Genomic DNA, 17,278 nt, shown 5'->3' on the forward strand with positions numbered 1-17,278 from the left:
TTCCAGTGCTTGTGCTTCAGTTGAAAGGACTGTTTCTTCTAGATTCTCAAATTCACCCTCAGCGTCGCAGTCTTGTTCGGCTACGGAATCGCTGCACTTATCAGGGAGGTTAAAGAACAGCTCTATCACCTCTTCCTGTATCTTACCCTTACAAAAAATGTAATGTGGCAAAAATATGGGAAACGCACGACAAGAAGTCTCGCTGTAGATATAATGCCACTTTGTATGAAGATATGTATGTCGTATGCCATTTTCATTCCTTCGGGCATCCATTAGTTGGTTCATTCATTCAATCATACTATGCTTGTAACTCGATAGCCTATAGCTTTCTGTGAGATCAGAAAGGCTAGATGCCCGACAAACACAAAGTTACATTTATCGATGGACATGCAGACTTTGGGTCTGGGTTAAATGCGAAGAGAGAACAAAGCCTCCCGCACGTCTGCCGCACAAACTGGGCGGGATATAAAATAAAAACAAAAGTACTCCCCTTGGTGGGAAAATACAACATATTTTTTCTTAGTGCAAAAAAATCCTAACAGAAGACACCACGTGCTGCAGATCAGAAGCAAGCTTCCCTACAGACATATTCATACCATGAGCATAGTCTGGCGACAATGATGCGCTACCGCTTTATTTTATATTAGTGGGGGGGCAACATTGTGTTGACACACACCGTGACAGAAAGGATGGAGGCTGTCCTTTTGCAGCGATAGTAAGGGGCATCCCATACTGCAGTGAGGATGAGACACCCAGTCGCTAGGCAAGCGGTCTTGTTGTTGCTGTGGTGAGTGGCATTAACGACTGCCACAAGTGCTCAGTGATTGCTGCAGTAGGTTGGCAACGACACTCGATGAACGTCGTAATATCCTTTGCTAAAACAAGGTTGATAATACTAGTACCACTGCGGGACACTCATAGTAGCCTTTATAGGTTTGTACCGGCGAGGAGGGTGATCTACGGCATCGACATTCAGCCATGCTGTCTGCTTTCACGGCGGAGATTGATAATGCGCGACGCATTGCAACATTGCAAGCCCCACAAAACGTCCTTAATGCAGGTTTTGTTGTAATTGCAGTGGTACTTCAATGAGTGCGGGACAGGTCCCTCTTTGCTGTTGGTCTGCAGTAAATAGGCGTCCTCTGGACGGTTGTCGCGAGCCACACTGGCTTTTGGAGCCCTCAACTCGAAATGCCTAGAAAGGTAAAATCGGGCAGACGACAAACAAAGTGAGGGTCAACACTGAAACCTTTCCTCCTCGCACAAAGGTCTCCCGTGCACCTTGCAGAAAGCCTATGCGTGCGCGGTTGACATCGGTTACGCTCGACGGCAGACGACCATTGCACACCCCACAAAACTTACATAATGCAGCTGTTACTGTAAAAGGTTATGTATGATATTTGTGTGCCTTTATGGACTCAGGTTCCTTAATATGAAACTTGGGGTGTTTGCATTGCAACATTTTTGAGCAGCCTCTTTTTGTATATGGCTCACAAGCCGCCAATGGCTGGTGATCCGTACATGCATCACCTTGGTTTGCAAGTAGCCCCTGCCTACTGAGATTTTTTTTGTGTCTTGCTTGGTAATGTAGAGAGGAATTACATTTGCAGACCTGCTGGTTGCCCACCCAGCCGTGCTGTCTGGAGTGGAGATTATTCCCCAGGCTTCCTCTTCCTCGTTTGTTGAGGCTAGTAAGTGGGATCTTTATAAAAAGGTTCAGCATGGTAGACTTCTCATAGATACTTTATGGGGCACAAGTTTAACTGGGGATCTAATTGCAAGTTTGAAATCGAGCAGGTGACTCTGCCAGCCCAACACCATCAGTATTGGTACCACCACACCTCGCACAGCCAGTCCTGCCACGGCCACTCCTGTCGCAGCCAGTTCTGCCGCAGCTAGTCCCCCCACAACCAGCTTCGGCACAACAAGAACCAGTACCGCAAGCCCTGGCACCGCCAGTCCCGGCTCCACAAGCCCCAGCACCACCGTTTCTGGAACCGCCAGTTTTGGCACCACCCCAAATTGAAGTACAAGAGCAAGTGCCAGCTGCACTGCCAGCCCAGGAAGAGCCTGTAGAGCTTCCTGGCAATGCTGCTGAAGTTCAGGTGAAATAATTTTTGTGTATGCCTATAGTTGATGACAGTTCAAGAACGAAGGGCGAGAAAAAAAAAAGGCTGCAGAAGAGGAAGCATGCCCCTCTCTCCAGCCTTCTGCCACCTTCTTCCTCCCAACCCTTAATTTCCCTCGCCCTTCGTTCTTGACTTTTTGCCGACTGTAGTTCTGTGCAGTGGCCAGGCAAAGAACTGTGTGTGACAAACGGCTGCTCTCAAACTGCTTACCTGTCGGTAAGATGGGGACTTGGAAGTGTTGCACTTATAACTGAATGTCTGACAGCTAATGTAAGGGTAAGTAGTGCAGCGATTATCGATGGCACACAATATCTGAAATGTCAACATTCTGAAAACGTGCTGAGCCATTTCTCGGCTTCTAGTGCGATGTCAACAAATGGCATTGCACCAAATCTGCGTTGCCATTTCTTGGCGAAAAGAAAATAATTTAATTGGAACTGAATGTTGTAAAATGTTTTAATGTGGGGGACCTGTTCTTCTGTTATGCACTTTTGAGTAACACCCTGGCTGGCTCCCATGAGGAGCTGGTCTTGTTTGCAAAAAACTAAAAAAACTGCCTTAAAAAAAACCTTTTTTTTTAGGAAAATGTTTTTTTTTCAAACTTTTTGGGGTACTAGCACACCGCTCAATGTTTTATTCAATTTTAGGACACCTATTTTTGCGCTTGCATATGAAGGAGAGAAACTGAGCCTAACTATCTGCGTTCTCATCTTATGGGCCTCCGAAAAAAGAAGTGCATCAAGGGTGACGTTGCAAAAGAATGTTGGTTTCAGTTGGAGGAAAAGAAAAACTACAACCGAAAAACACTTAAAGGAGGTTCGCAACATTTCAAGGTTGACTTGACCCTTTCTTCTAGGGGTGCCTATGTGGAATAGGGCAGCAACAGCTTCAACCTCTTTTTTTTCTATCTCCAGACATCTGCATCGACTTACTGCATTGCATCACGTCGCAATATCCGAGATATCCTCCCCATTGTCTTGTTTGAAGGGTGGCCATGGCAACTTGTAATCACATCTCGTTGCAAGTGGACACAGCGCAGCCAAACGCTAATGGCTGAACCAGCCTGTTCAGATATTGGCATTTGGATAATGTCTGATGCAAGATTTGATGCAAGCGCTCTGGGGCTCCCTGCCTTCTGACAGATTTCAAACTCTTTCAGAGCAGATTAGCACAGGCGTTTTAGAAGACAGACTGCCCACTGCAGTGAGGTAGCTTTTACATCCAAACCCTTCCACGCTTCCTTATATATATATACATATATATATACATTTACCAATAATTGCATTAGAGGAAGTGCTTGGTGCTAGCATATAACTAGGGTTTTTTGTTTATGGGGTTTTTAATTTTGAGTAAAATCAGAGTGGAGTTTTGTTAGGAGTTTATTTGTGATCATCAGTTCGGGGGTTTCATTTGTGGTTTCACAAAATTCGGAGCTTTTCGGCTATTTTGGCGATGCAATTAAAAGGTGGAAAGGGCAGTTTGCAAATTTATTATATGTGAGACGTATTCAACTACAGTCAGGGAGAGGCTACCTCATTTTTGTCATAATGAGATAACATTTTTAGTCATGTCTTCAAACGGAAGTTCTCACTAAATAAATGACAAATGCAAAACTTGTTAGAATTTTGCAGGAAAATGCAAAGACCGGTCAGGGTCATAATAACGGGCAGTTCCAAAATTTGGGGTTTGCCAACTCGGATAAATCTGATTTGGCAAAATCTTTACTGCCGATTGATTTTTGCATTTTATCAGATTTATCCAAAAATGCAGAACCCTATAGACCTTTGCAAAAACAGCTCGCTGGCCGCCGCCATTTTGCGACTCGAGCGACCCCTATCAGCCAAAAATTTCTGCCACTCGCCTGAGCTGTGGAAACCCGGTCAGCGCGACTCCCCACCTGCATTGTGTGTTCGAAGTTCGCCGGCTTTCTTTGAAAGTGTTTACTCTATTTGCCTGTTCAGGATGCTTGCATGTTTTTGTAACCTTCCACTGTGAGAACCAGGGAATACCAAGGCCCGTAGCCTGCTCGACCTTCGCAGGAGACGAACGAAGAGAGCGAGCGAAGAGAGCGAACGTCAAGCAGCCCGTGACGCGGGCCGTTCGACGTTCTTCGAGGATTATTTCCGTTGAGATAATCTCCGAAAAGCCTTCCCGGCTATGTTCTGGGTCTTCGCGAAAATTGCTGATAGGGTCGGGACCGGGGTGTGGGGAAGGAATAGACACGTTCGTTCATTTGCTTCAGTGCTGTGTAAAAAAACAGCACTCTTCAAAACGTACTCCAAGACAAGCCGGATTCCGTCCGATCGTCGTGAAGTGACTGTCGTCGACACTGTATATTGGATATGCTGTGTTACTTGAGACCTTTCTCAAATCCTGTTCGGATAACGCGGCACCGTGGGGTACGTACAATATATGTTCTTCGATTGATGAGACTCGTTGAATTTCATATAGTGAGCGGGCAATACCCATGCAGTTCGGTTATCCTCTGGTGTGGTCCAATAAGTTAGGTGTATGGTGCCGTCAAAAAGATCCGCATAAAATGAAACAAACATTCCAGTAGCATTTGTTCTGTCGCGCACGGACTCACCAAAAATAGCTTTCATTTGTTTGTTTTTGTTCCCAAAAATAGTTCAATGCTTTCTTAAAAACTTCGAGAAATTCTCTTCGCCATAGAACACAAAACAAAAAATAAAGCAAGGTGATTTTGCTGCCACCAGCGTTCAAAACTGCTCCTACGCACGCTTCCACAGCCTACTGACGAGAAAACCCACAGCTCAGCGCAGTTGGGCAACACTGACATACACTCTCAAAACCAGGGACGCGCGCTGGAAATCGCTTCGTTCGAGACTGCCGCTGGAAAGGTCTATATGTAACATGTTCTGTGCTAAAAGCAATATTTGAATATAGCTAGGCCTTGATTAAAATAGTGGAAGGAAAGGAAATTTTGTATGAACATAATTTCATAGTCTCTAATCACATCATATTAAATTCACTTTTTATTAACATCATGCAAACCTCCAAAACTGCCAACTACATATCTCTATGTGGCTTCCACCTATGCTGCAATGCAAGTAGAAGCTTTGCATGTCAAGCTTCATCCCTTCACGCTGGCTTCCTTGAAGGAGTGGCGTATGCCCTCCTTTAACTTGATGGACTGAAATTTTGCTCATTCCCACATGTCGACCCTATGATAGTAGGCTGGCCCTTAATTTTAAGTTCTTTTAAATAATGCTTAATAAAACATGGTAACTACTATTTAATAAGAATTTTAATTGCTTGTGTGAGATGGTTAAACATGATGAAAAACAGCCTCAGATAAACAGGGACGAAGAACGGGTAAAGAATACGACAGGACAACGGCTGACTCGCAACTGAAGTTTATTGAAAGAAAAGTAAACCCAAAGTGAACCTTTGGTTCTTTTTTGGTTCACTTTTCTTTCAATAAACTTTGGTTCACTTTTCTTTCAATAAACTTCCGTTGCGAGTCAGCCGTTGTCCTATTGTATTCTTTACCCGTTCTTCAACCCTGTTTATCTGAGGCTGTTTTTCATCATGCTTAACTGTTACCAACTGGCCCAAATCACCACCCTACAGGAGATAGTTCTATCGTCATACACATGCAAGGTCACTTTCTGCTTAGCAGAAAATCTTTCCTCAGTATATAAGCCTACAGCACAAAAACAAAACAAGTACACAGACAGAGAGCACCATCCTTGTCATTTTGTTTTCTTATCTTTTTATGTGTTCATTCCTTGTGCACTGTAGGCTTATACGATGCATCACCAACTTGGTCAATCTGCCACCTTTTCCTCAGTATCGTTTTCCCCATTCCTTCTAGCTCTGCTCCTATTTCCAAAAAAGCTAATGAGGGAGTTTCTCTCCTCAGAAAAGAAAACAGGCCTCATACTTTATGGGAGAAAGTAGAAATTTAAGGGCTCTTCCTACCTTTCTGTGTATATGTCAGGTCTAAGCATAGAATCACAAGCATTCCATTTCTACTTTCAGCCATTTCTTGAGCCCGGTGACATGGAAGCGTTGATGGATGCAAGCACAGACTCCATCTTTGTTCGGGACATCAGCAGAAAGCTATGGCCGGATGACCTGAGGAACAGAAGCCTCACAGGAACCCCCTGCCGTCGTTTTTTGAAAAGTGGCGCATTGGGAAGGCGAGCCCTGAGTCCTCAAAAACTCAAATATGTTCGCTGTAAGTAAGCATTCTTTTACCTTTGTTTAAAAACATTAGTCTCTTCCTTTGTTTTGCTGCCTTTTCGACAATTCAAAGTATTTCTTCGAGCGTCAGGGCGGTCTGTTTCCTACACATCTTCGTGCGCCGCAGTGTGCCGGCACATGCTGCAAGCGTGTGGAACTGAACAACCAGAAATTTACGAGCATTCAGCTTGTTGACTTTCGCAAAGACAGGAGCGAGCGCGGCAGATCAATAGCAGGGGCACGGAGAGAATATGGGTAATAGCAGAGCACGAGTTGGCAGGAAACTAAACATTGTCATTGGTTCATAGAACAAGAAAGACAGAAAGGGGAATCAAAGTGGAAAGAGAGGAACGGTGGCGCAAGGGGAGATCATAGGACGTACCGATCTAACGATGGGATGAATCTCTGGAACGTTTTGCTGCTGCTGCCTTGGAGATGTGCGTGCCTGTGTACGCCTGCATTGTTTGGTTCTCAGTGTTTTCCCGCAGGTCATCATATGAACAAGGACAGGTGAATCTCTCGACGTGTAATATAGACATTGTTTTTATAAGGAGCTAGCCAGGACCGCATTAATTCATCGTGAAATACGGGACGTTGCATAAACCAGGGATGTATAATTGAGGTTCCACTCTAATGTGGGCCGCACCGCTACTGCGTGGAAAAATCTGAACTCCCAGCTGTTGAGCTTTCCTTTGAAAGCTCTGGGTTGAGGTTAATTTATTTTTTTTTTTTTTTAGATGTGATTATGTGTGCCACTTTGCAAAGTAACTGTGAGAGCCAAAAGATGTAATACCTTTTCATATATGCAAAAAAAAAAAAAAACTTTTCGTGGCAGCTCTGGTTAGCTGAAGGGGCTCCTTTCCGTCCACATGTCCATAAACCGCGCGAAAAACAGTAATTTTTACTCAAAGTTCAATTAACTTTGAGGCATCGTTCACGAAATGCAAATGCAGTGACCTTTCTCTACAGGCTTCGACAGTAAAGTAAATAAAAGGCAAATTGTGTTGAGTGCTTTGAGACAGCGAAAGGTCAGTCTGCCTCAGATTGGCGCCAAGTTTTCTGCTGTAAACGAGCCATTGAACCAGTGCAGTATGACTGCTAGCCTGAGGTCTTTAACGTGCATCACACAGTAGTGATTACACGCACGCGTGCCAGTACAATCGAACCCAGGATCCCCGAGTTCTACATCGTGAGTTTTCGGTCCAGGTGCTCCGAGCTGAGACGCGTTAGGCCACTCGGCCACCGTTTTCCCCCCGACAGTGAAGTCATTAATGTAGTTATATGGCATGATATCAAACATCACAATCACAAAATCCCATGCCCCCATTTTTAGGGGTTTCTGATGCTTCATTATCAAATGAGCTAGCATCATGCTCACATGTATAGACCGTTTTATGGTGGATAGCGTCATTTTGAGACAAAAAGAAGAGGGGAAAGAGTTACCGACGCTTTCCCCCTTGCTGGTGTGTTTGAAAGAGGGGAAGTCCCGCATGAGAGTCTTCGCTGGTGTTGGGCGTATGCATTTCATGAACTTAGTTCGCGCTTTCTTCTCAGATTTAAACTCCCCGACTTAAAAGAAGAGCCACGGGCTTGAATGAAGACAGTCCTCCGGTCATTGGGCCACCATTGCTCGGTTATAGGGTGCACAAGTAACGACGGAGAGCGTTGAATACTGTCCGAGGACCTATGTAGCTTGCACGGAATCCGGCAATGCGAGTGCGGCTGCAGTGTCTTTAAGCTCCATCACTTTCCACATGATCCCGATCTCCGGCGGCAGTGGGTTGCATCCGTAAACCGAAAAGGCATTGCCCCAACACCATCCTCTGTGCTAGAAACATTTTGTGAATGGAGCGTGCACCGAACTTACACTGCACCGTCGATGAACATGGGGTTGGCTCGCAAGGTGCATGTAAGTTTTCTCGTAATAATTGGTGTTTCACCTTGTAACTTTTTGTAACTGAGTTTATCTTAATATTGATATTTTAAAGTGGTGACACTGACTCGATTTTATCAAATACAGTACTTAGTTGAAGGCTCATTTCCACCGCCGGGAGCGCCTGGATATTGTCGAAAAGTTTGTTTCTTTGGTTTTCCTGAATCGCAGTCTCTTGCGTGATACCAGAGAGCTGTGAATTTATGTTGACCGTCATTGTGTGACTAGAGTGTTCTTATTTTCAAAATTAGTACATAATGAGCTGGAAAGAAACCTTCAATTTCTGTTGCTGAAAGTTAAAACATGCTCATGCATCGATTTTGAATCATTGATCGACTCGCTTTGGCAGTAGGCCCATCTAATCTTCGCTGTTTTCAGTTCTCGACAAAAGACAGAATCGTCGACACGTTTTATTTGAGGATCCCGTGTCAACGAGTGTGTCTCGTTGGCAATATTTTGACTATTTAACCAAAATCTGTTTCTTAACTTTTTAATTAGTGGTCTTGTAAGCCTTGTTGCAATTGCAGTTTTAAAGGCAGCCTCTGTGAGAGCCTAACTTGATAGACCTTTCTAAAAGCCGGCGCCATCTACTGCTGGATGCACGAACTGCGCCTTCGCCATTGTTTGATCCGTCTCCCGTACGTGCCCGTGTGAGAGCAATGTAAAAGCCATTTTGACACCAATGGAAGGTGCCTACTAATGCAAATAACTAATCAAAATTAAAAAAAAAAAAAAAAAATTTTTTTTTTTTTGCTTAATTAAGACAATGTCACTCACTTCCAAAGTTTCCATGGGGGACATACTTAATATACATCACGTTTCGGTTCAGTTTGACCGGATCATCGCGTTAAAAATGGCGTCTCCATTTCGGTGATTCCGGTGCAACGCATGCGTATAGTGTACGGGAAAGGTAATGCAGCTACGCAAAGTATGGAGTAATTATCAACATTGACGATAGCCAATACCTAAGCTGGTAACCTCTAGCAACTGCCTGTACGACTAGCTTTTGAGGTGTCTGCATTATCGTTTGTAGGCTAAATGACGAGCTGCGTTTCTGATGACTGCATGTCGTCGCGTCCCCTTCCGCAGCCTTTGCAGTATGAGAAGTGCACACGGAAGCAAGCTGCATGTGACGCAGCCACTCGTAGCGACAGTAAATAGGTGTAGAATTTGTAGAGCAGCTTATGGCTGCTTTCTGAATCCAGCCCGTCTGGCTGTGTTTCAAAGCACAGCCTCTTGAAGTATTGGCACGTCCCTAGACCACTGCATATTTTCATTGGACATTCCGGTCTTTGAGCGCGTGACTGACTCGGATCACACACTGGAAGGTCTCGGCAGCTCGACAGCCTCGACGCGATCACAAACACAATGCCCGAAAAATGGCAACATTTCTGCTTTAAGCACTTCCACTCCCGGTTGCCAGACTGACTTTTGAAAAATTACTATTTTAAAAATTTCCAAAAAGCACGGGGCTTTGAGATATTTATTGATCAAGTTTTGCGTTTTTTTGCCCGATTCAAGAACCACATGGTGGGAGCAGACGAAGTGTGGAGTGATGTAGCCGTTTTGGGCCATCATCACATTGCCTTGGAGGTGTGACAGCAACCCATCCATCAACTACACTGTCCAGATAGTGATGACCTACGTGAAATGGCTGCATTGCTTTTTTATGCACTGATCAGTTTGTAACTTCCGATGTTCTATCCACTCTTGCTTTAAGTCCCGTCCCATTTTGCAAATTGTTTTTAGGTTAGGTTAGGCTCTAATTTTAGCTGCCTCAAAACTGCAATTACGACGTGGCCCATGAGACTGCCAATTAAAAAGCTAATGAACAAATTTAGGTTAATAATCAAAATATTGTTGTGGTTATCTACCCACCTAATGTCCCCCGAGTCCCCCAAACACCCAGTGAAGACAGCATCAATGTAGCAGTGACCTCTTTTTCAAGAAGCTGTTCCAGTTCTTACCTGTGTTCTGTTCTTCCTTACTTTTTTTTTTTTTCTTAATTCTCTCGAATGTTGTGCAAGGTATTGCATCCACTGGTACAATCACCTACTTAATATTACATTATATTCCAGGTGCCCTTGCGACGTACATCAAGAAGAACCCGTCACCAGTTGTGTCGGCCGCCCTGAGGCTTCGTCAGCTCAACACACACATGCGGAGGTTGCTGGGAGACGAGAACAGAAAGCGCCACTGAGCAGCAGCAGCAGATTCTATACTCCATGTCACTAGTTGCGTGCAGTACAGGCGAAGGCAACGCCAAGCGAGGGGAGAAAGGGCAAGCACTAGGAAGCTGGCTAGGAGGAGAGAATACTCTTCTCTAACATGCCTAGTGCTGTCCCTTTGTCCCCTCATCCTCCGTCGCCCTCCTCTCCGGTCCCACCTTCCTAGTGTTCAGCCTTTCTCTCTTCTGGCGTTGCCTTCGCACCTGCACTGCATACAACTAGTGACACAGGGTATAGCTGCACTTTTAAGTGGGGATGGTAGGGTAAACAAGTCATCTTCGTTTTAATTTTGTATCTCAAGGACTACTGCATGTTTTATTGCGAAATTTTATCTAGTGAATGGATACACTTTTGGGATTAACTTTCTGTTACTTTTTTACGAAAGAGTTTTTTTATATTTTTAGTAACGAAGTGTCACATCTTAAGCTGAGTTCCAGTTTTTATTGTACCTTTTAAAAAAAAATAAAAAAATAGGATGCTCATTTAATTTGGCATATATCTTCTGCATGTTACTGGCTCTGAACTGAACCGAAAAGAAAATTAATTTGAACATGTAGCATGCAAGAAAGAAATATTGTTCTTTCTAGTCATAAGCCCAGTGATGCAAGTGCTGCGCCATTTGTGCCAAATTGCGCCACGAACGAAAGTCAGCTATATCTCGTGCCAAAGCGTCATTTTCGCTCAAAATTGCTTCATAACTGCGCCAGGATGGGCTTAAAGCAAAATATTAAAGTAATTTAATATTGGTCAGACCTAATATTTAAAAAAGTAGACGAAAAAAAGGAAAAAAATGGTAAGAATATATTTCACGGTGGTCTGAGCACAATCGAAAGCTTGAATGCATACAAGCTCGAACACACATGTGCGAGTTACGGGGCATTCACTGCACCCGATTGGTTTAGCCAATGAAAAAACTCGTACAGGGAGATGAATGCCATGATGTCGTGCCTTTATGCCGTTTGATTGGTCCCATTGGCTCGTAGAGTTGGCTGTAGTGTCGACATCAGGTGAAACAAAGTATAGGGATTGTTCGTCAATCACTCTGGCTGGTTGATGCGCTGGCCAGTTGATAGTCGACATTGTCTGAATTAGCAGACGAGATCTGCGAGGTCAAGACTACAAGTCTCGAGAAAACTTTGCAAAAGAGTAGGATGGTGGTACACTGTGATAAGACAGAACCAGGATCTTGTGCTTTTGGTGAAATCACTGGACTGTCATGTCTGCCACATGCCTTTGTGCGGTGACTGCAGAGTACCGTGGCACTTGCGCCACTCCGGTCAACCTTCACTACATCTCGCCCCACACGAGCGTGCATGCGTCGGGCTTCACCGCTTTGCACTGGAGTGCTAGAAGCAGCGACTGACCTGTTGGAGGGTTAGTGCAAGAGGCACGGAATTCATTCTCAGGATTATTACAGATCGACCTTCTTTGTCTTCATAGCAGATTAATCTCTAAAAATAATTGAAAAAAAAACAGCAAGAAAAAAGATAAGGAGAAAAAAAACCTAGAAAAACACAGCTCTATATTTGAATAAATATGGTGGTTCTTGTGCAGCTGTCGAATGAACAAGCAGCCAACTTTGATTTAACTCTAGTTCCAACGCCGCTGAAGAGCAGTGTCACGTTTAAAGGGGTACTTTGGCCGTTTTTTGAGCCACCTAAACAAATAGCATTTTCCGACTACCCGCACTTCAGTCGTCATGGTATGCTATTTATTTTCTCGAAATTCAAAATAGCAATTGAGAAAACCGTAAATGCAGATGATGCCGAACCCAGCATTCAAATTTTTACGCGCTTTTATGTGGTGTGACGTCGCACATGGTACAGACTTTCAGGTCGTGCCTGTAGTCTTAAACAGAGTATGTCGAGTGTTTTTTGCGTGCTTCTCAGTGAATCAGTTGCCAAACATTCTTTTCCCACCATCAAACGTCTTGTAATCAGTTGGGAACATGGCTTACTGCCCACTTTGTACCATTTCTGTCGTCACACTTCAATGTTGCCAGTAGGGGCTCCCGGTTTGAGAAACGTGATGAAAACGAAAATCGAAAATTCAATAACTTTGCGAATTTCTTTTCTTTTCACACAATACTTGGGGAACTCGTAGAGCCATGTCTATCAGCGTGTTGAGCCAATTTTGAGGCAACTCAGTGACCATGAAAAAACCGCTGGAGTCACAAGTGTAGGCTTTGACAATATTTATCAGTGGTTTTTGTAGTTTTTGATATCAGAGTTTTGAGTTTGGCAGGTTCATAAAACTTCGCGGACGCGTTTTTATTGGAGTAGCGGATATGCTGGTTTTTGCTGGCATTTTGCAGAAATTATATTTACAGGCCAATCAGACTACCGAGCGTAGAACGGGGATGGGAAAGAGGCTTTATCGCAACTGAAGGGTTGGGCTACGATTTATTTTTCAACCATTTTCAGTTCCCGTTTTAAATGGACCCACTCTGACCAGAGCCTTATTTAAAAAGAAGGCTATCTGTTCCTTTTGCATCCTATTTATTTTTAGCACGAAATGTGATAAGTAATATTTTTCATTATCTAAGGGGAGCTGGGTATCGTTATCACAGACAAGCTCATTTAGATATGCAATCACCTATTTACATCTGTCTTAAAAGTGTCAGCGGCTGCTCTGTACCAATATTTTGAATGCTACAGAACTTGCTACAAGGGGTTCAAATCCTACTTCCATTACTGTAGGCTATATGGAGAAACTTTTATATTTTAATTTTTTCTTTACGTTATAATGTAGTGAATTTTTAAGACATTTAGGTTCAAACTGTTGGCAAAATATTTTACTATAAGCTGTAAAAGTTTTAGTGTACTAAGATAAGTAGTTTCTTAGTAAAGGTATATCAAATTTCCAAAAATTTCAAAAATGTAATTTTGAGTGCGCGGATCTTGGCGCCATATTTAAGTGGCTTGGGACGCTCGTTCACTCTTGTTGCTTGCTGGTTTTGTTCTTCAGACTGAATATAATGTTTTATCACTAAAACTGCAAAATCGGTTTGAGCAAGAGGCAGCAAATGTTTGGAATATATTTATAATTCTAGTCTCCTATATTTTTAAGTCACTATAGAAAAGCAAACATTTTTAATATATTTGTAATCTCGTCTTTTAGGTTTTTATGACAAGAGGCAAAGCTCTTAATATAGTACAAGGGCAGAAAGATATATAACCGCTTTAAACAAATTGGAATGGCAGTTTCACATAGTTTTGCACCTATGTGGGAAACTGATGTCATCATGCAAAAGTTTTGTAATTTATTTAAAGCAGTTAGGTTCATTTAAGCTCTGTAGCATTTGCAAGTCTAGTCTTTTAAAGACCGACGACCAGTTCGCGCTTTCCACTTTTCCCCCGCTTCCTCCTCTCCCCCCTTCTACGCTGTCCGCCGTTGCCTGTTTCCTCCTCCCCTAGGGTGAGGAGGATATTCTGCCTTGCAGAATCGCGTGTTTGGTCGTCGGCCTTTAAGGCTGTCTTGGCAAGAAGTGAATAGTATTTTTAATATATTTATCATTCTAGTTTCACGCTATGCCAAGAAGCATAAAATCGGCGTGTTTATGCATGCCATATATTTCTAATTTTGTTGTTTCTGGGTTCTTGCACATGATTCTTATAATATATACATAATCCTTTTGTTGTCAAGAAGCAAACGGCGTTTATGATCTTGTATGCATCTTTATAGTGCTTTAATTTACAAAATAAAAAGCTGCGTTACAAAACTGGAGTTTCTCTGAAATTAAAAATAAGTTGGAAACCTAGCTCGTCAGATAGATTTGTGTAAGAAAATCTACCAAATCATTGCATTTACACTGTCAGCGTTTGACGATGACCTTGAACAAGGTTGCTTGCTGGTTCACCACCTGTGAAAACACACTTCTATACAACTCACTTCTGTGCTTAGTCTCATATTCTGATGTGCATGCATGGTCTAATTGACTTGTATGGTTCTTGTATGAAGCAGGTATATGGAGAAAACTTTCACCCATATGGTTCCACCATGCTGTTATCGCCTTTTCGCTGGAATAGGATGTCCCCATAACACGTTATGCTTGTATGGTTTTGTCCGCCTGCATGGTTCTGTGCACCTACATTGTTCCGTTGTAATCCACTCCGCTCTTATATGATGTCCCATAATACGGCAGGCTTGTATGGCTCCGTCCGCGTTAATCCACTATGCTGGAGCCGCCTTTTCGCTGGTGTAGGGGGCATTCACTGGGCGCCATATTTGAGGGCGATGTGTAGAGCGCATGCTCGGAATGAGCTCTCATTAATAGGCTGCCAAGACCGGCAACCTGGATGGTGCAGAATGCACGTTGCGGAAGAAGCGTGGAAGCTCGCCATCAGCACGTTCTCAGCAGCCGCGCACACAGCTATGGCCGCCAGTGAATACTCCCTATAGGATGTCCCATATTACGGTTACGCTTGTATGAGGCTGTTTTTCATCATCTTTCCGTCCTCAAGATTTTCCAACAGGGTACAGCATTTACGTGGATTCGCGGAACAAGTCCTGCTATGGTTTGAGTGACGTGTGGCAACTAGTCAACGATGACACTGGTCGATTATCGATAGACCTCTCTCTCGACAGAGAGAGACTTCTCGGGGTTTGTGTTCAAAACTTGCGTGGCGGATATTGCGGGACGTATGGATACGATCGACAGGTCAGAAACAACTTATTTACGGGCTTTCTTGGTCATAAAACGAAAATAAAGTGCTGGAGTCGATTTTTTTTTTTTAAATCTCGTGATAGAATGGAATTTTGTTCTTGGTCGTTATTCTTGTGCTGTTGCGTCGACATTTGTAAATATGCGTGGTAATCTAGTTTATAGTGGAAGGTGAATAACAAGTTTGTTGCGATTATTGAAAGTGTGTGGTTTGTGCTTATGTGTTTATTTATACTAATGTTATTTTAATGCCTTTACCATATTTATACTAGAACCTTAACTGTATTAAGGTAATAGTATTATTGTAAAGGTGTTGCCGAAACACACTGCACGGTTACGGCGACGGTAACGCTGCTCAAGTCGGAAATGGGCGCCTAAGAGCTGCGCTCTAAAAAAGAAGCTTGACCACAATGTCCAGGCCCTTTGCTGCCAGCACCAAGAGGAGGCTAGAGAACTACGGGAAGCAAAACAGAGGCTCGAGGAAGACAACGAAAGGCTCACGGAGCTGCTGCAGTCGTCGAAGGAGAGGCTGAAGAAAGCGGAGGAAATGTTAGGTAAGTGATACATACGAAACCTACGGGTCCCCCAGATGGGGGGTTCGAATCCTGGCCGAAATGACCGCAATCTAAGATGCGCAGATGGCGCACGGTTGTATGAATGTCAGGTGGTCGAAATTAATCCTCAGTCGTTTGCTGGGGCCTGCCAGATACCCCTCGTTCGTTTTCACACAAACGCCCCTAATTTATTCAAACACAAGCCATCTCTTAACTCCAAAGAGAGTTTTGGTCGGTCCGTTTCGGGTGACCTTCCGAAGCTGTTGATGTCAAAATTCCTGGGACGATACAGTTCTACGGAAAAAAATCACCAAGTTGGGGATTTAGCAAGGACCTTGTGTTCTGTTATTCGACGAGGTATCAGTCGTTTTACGGTGGTAATAATAATAATAATAATAATAATAAAATTTTCAACAAATCTCTCGCAACTAGTCTTTTAGCTAACCAACTGTAGGTCGTAAAATATTTTACGAACGTTGCAAGACGCGGTGCTATATGGTGGATTGTATGTTCTCTCATTTGACCGAAAGTTTGCGGAGACGTAAATTGGCAACAGCGTCTTCTTCCGGCGCTTAAAGGAAAAGATGAGGTATACGAAAGATATCGTTGAATGCGCTCTTACTAGGTAACAAAAACACGCTTTCCATCATATGATGGTGCAGAGTTCAAGTGAAATATTCATCCTCGCGAATAATGTTTCATCCAGTGCTCTTCCAAAGAGCACTGCCGACATGGCAAGAGGTGTTTCCAACAGCATGCTCGTATGCTTTCCGGAAACCGCCCTATGGGTCCACTCTGGATGTTTAATCAGTAGTAGCAGTTGGAATAACGCGCCTAGCAAAAAAGGTACCCGTCACTCCGAGTGTTGTGCGCATAATTCATAATAACCGTACCTGATCTCGGACGACTGCCTATATGACTCTCTCACTCAGATTGCTGCGACATGGCCAAAGACCTTAGAAGAGGACTGAAACGCTTGCGGGAGATAGAATGCAGTCAGTCACCAGCCAAAGTGAGCCATGCGACACTGGTACGTTTTCCACTGACCACTATGTTGTGAATCTGACATACTTTGACTGGGAACCACAAAAGAAGTAGCTTTTGATTGCTTCTCACGGTGTGTAGCACTTTGAAGGCAAGCATGTTTCTCTTTTTCTTTTCATTTAGCAATGGATTTTACAAAGATTTTATAAACCAGTTCGGCACCCCTCTCATAAAGTACTTATCAAAACTCGACAGATATGTCAGTTTAAAAAGAAGGAGGGGGGTTTAAACAGTAACATTCTTTTTTTATGAATGTTATTGTTTAAACCCCCTCCTTCTTTTTAAACTGATAGTATCTATCGAGTTATCAATTATATATATATGCAGGGTGTTTTTTTTAAGCTTAACAGATTTTTAAAAAAAAAGCTGTGAAAGTTACACTTATGCCGCTTATGGAGGTGAGTTATACGGCCAGGGGGACATATTATAGGGGGTTAATCGTAACAATCAGTCGACTAATTAACTAAAATTCGTTAATTAACTCTTTAATAATGAAAATATACATATGGTTCCAATTA

General features: G+C 43.3%; 2 protein-coding genes and 1 long non-coding RNA gene across 4 annotated transcripts in view; 2 read left to right on the forward strand and 1 right to left on the reverse strand.

Moving 5' to 3' along the window:
• LOC8025703 (choline transporter-like protein 4) overlaps positions 1–17,278 on the forward strand; it is a 647,806-nt gene that overhangs the window by 99,142 nt on the left and 531,386 nt on the right. The gene's annotated exons all lie outside the window — the stretch shown is intronic.
• Positions 1–17,278, forward strand: part of LOC115317311 (formin-like protein 1) — a 43,969-nt gene that overhangs the window by 20,755 nt on the left and 5,936 nt on the right. Inside the window, exons 4-7 of one of the 2 annotated variants that reach the window (XM_040503429.2) lie at positions 1,611–1,691; positions 1,798–2,105; positions 6,135–6,333; positions 10,350–11,580. In XM_040503429.2, the coding sequence (XP_040359363.2) occupies positions 1,611–1,691; positions 1,798–2,105; positions 6,135–6,333; positions 10,350–10,471 (710 nt within the window). In that variant the 3' untranslated portion in view covers positions 10,472–11,580. Of the gene's footprint in view, positions 1–1,610; positions 1,692–1,797; positions 2,106–6,134; positions 6,334–10,349; positions 11,581–15,580; positions 15,717–16,648; positions 16,747–17,278 lie in introns of those variants that run through there. The other variant, XM_040503430.2, reaches the window with a different exon arrangement.
• The window catches only part of LOC120845343, a 42,648-nt gene that overhangs the window by 12,998 nt on the left and 12,372 nt on the right, over positions 1–17,278 (reverse strand). The gene's annotated exons all lie outside the window — the stretch shown is intronic.

This window comes from Ixodes scapularis, unplaced genomic scaffold (assembly GCF_016920785.2).
Source record: "Ixodes scapularis isolate PalLabHiFi unplaced genomic scaffold, ASM1692078v2 PGA_scaffold3__209_contigs__length_174095766, whole genome shotgun sequence".
Lineage (NCBI taxonomy): Eukaryota > Metazoa > Arthropoda > Arachnida > Ixodida > Ixodidae > Ixodes > Ixodes scapularis.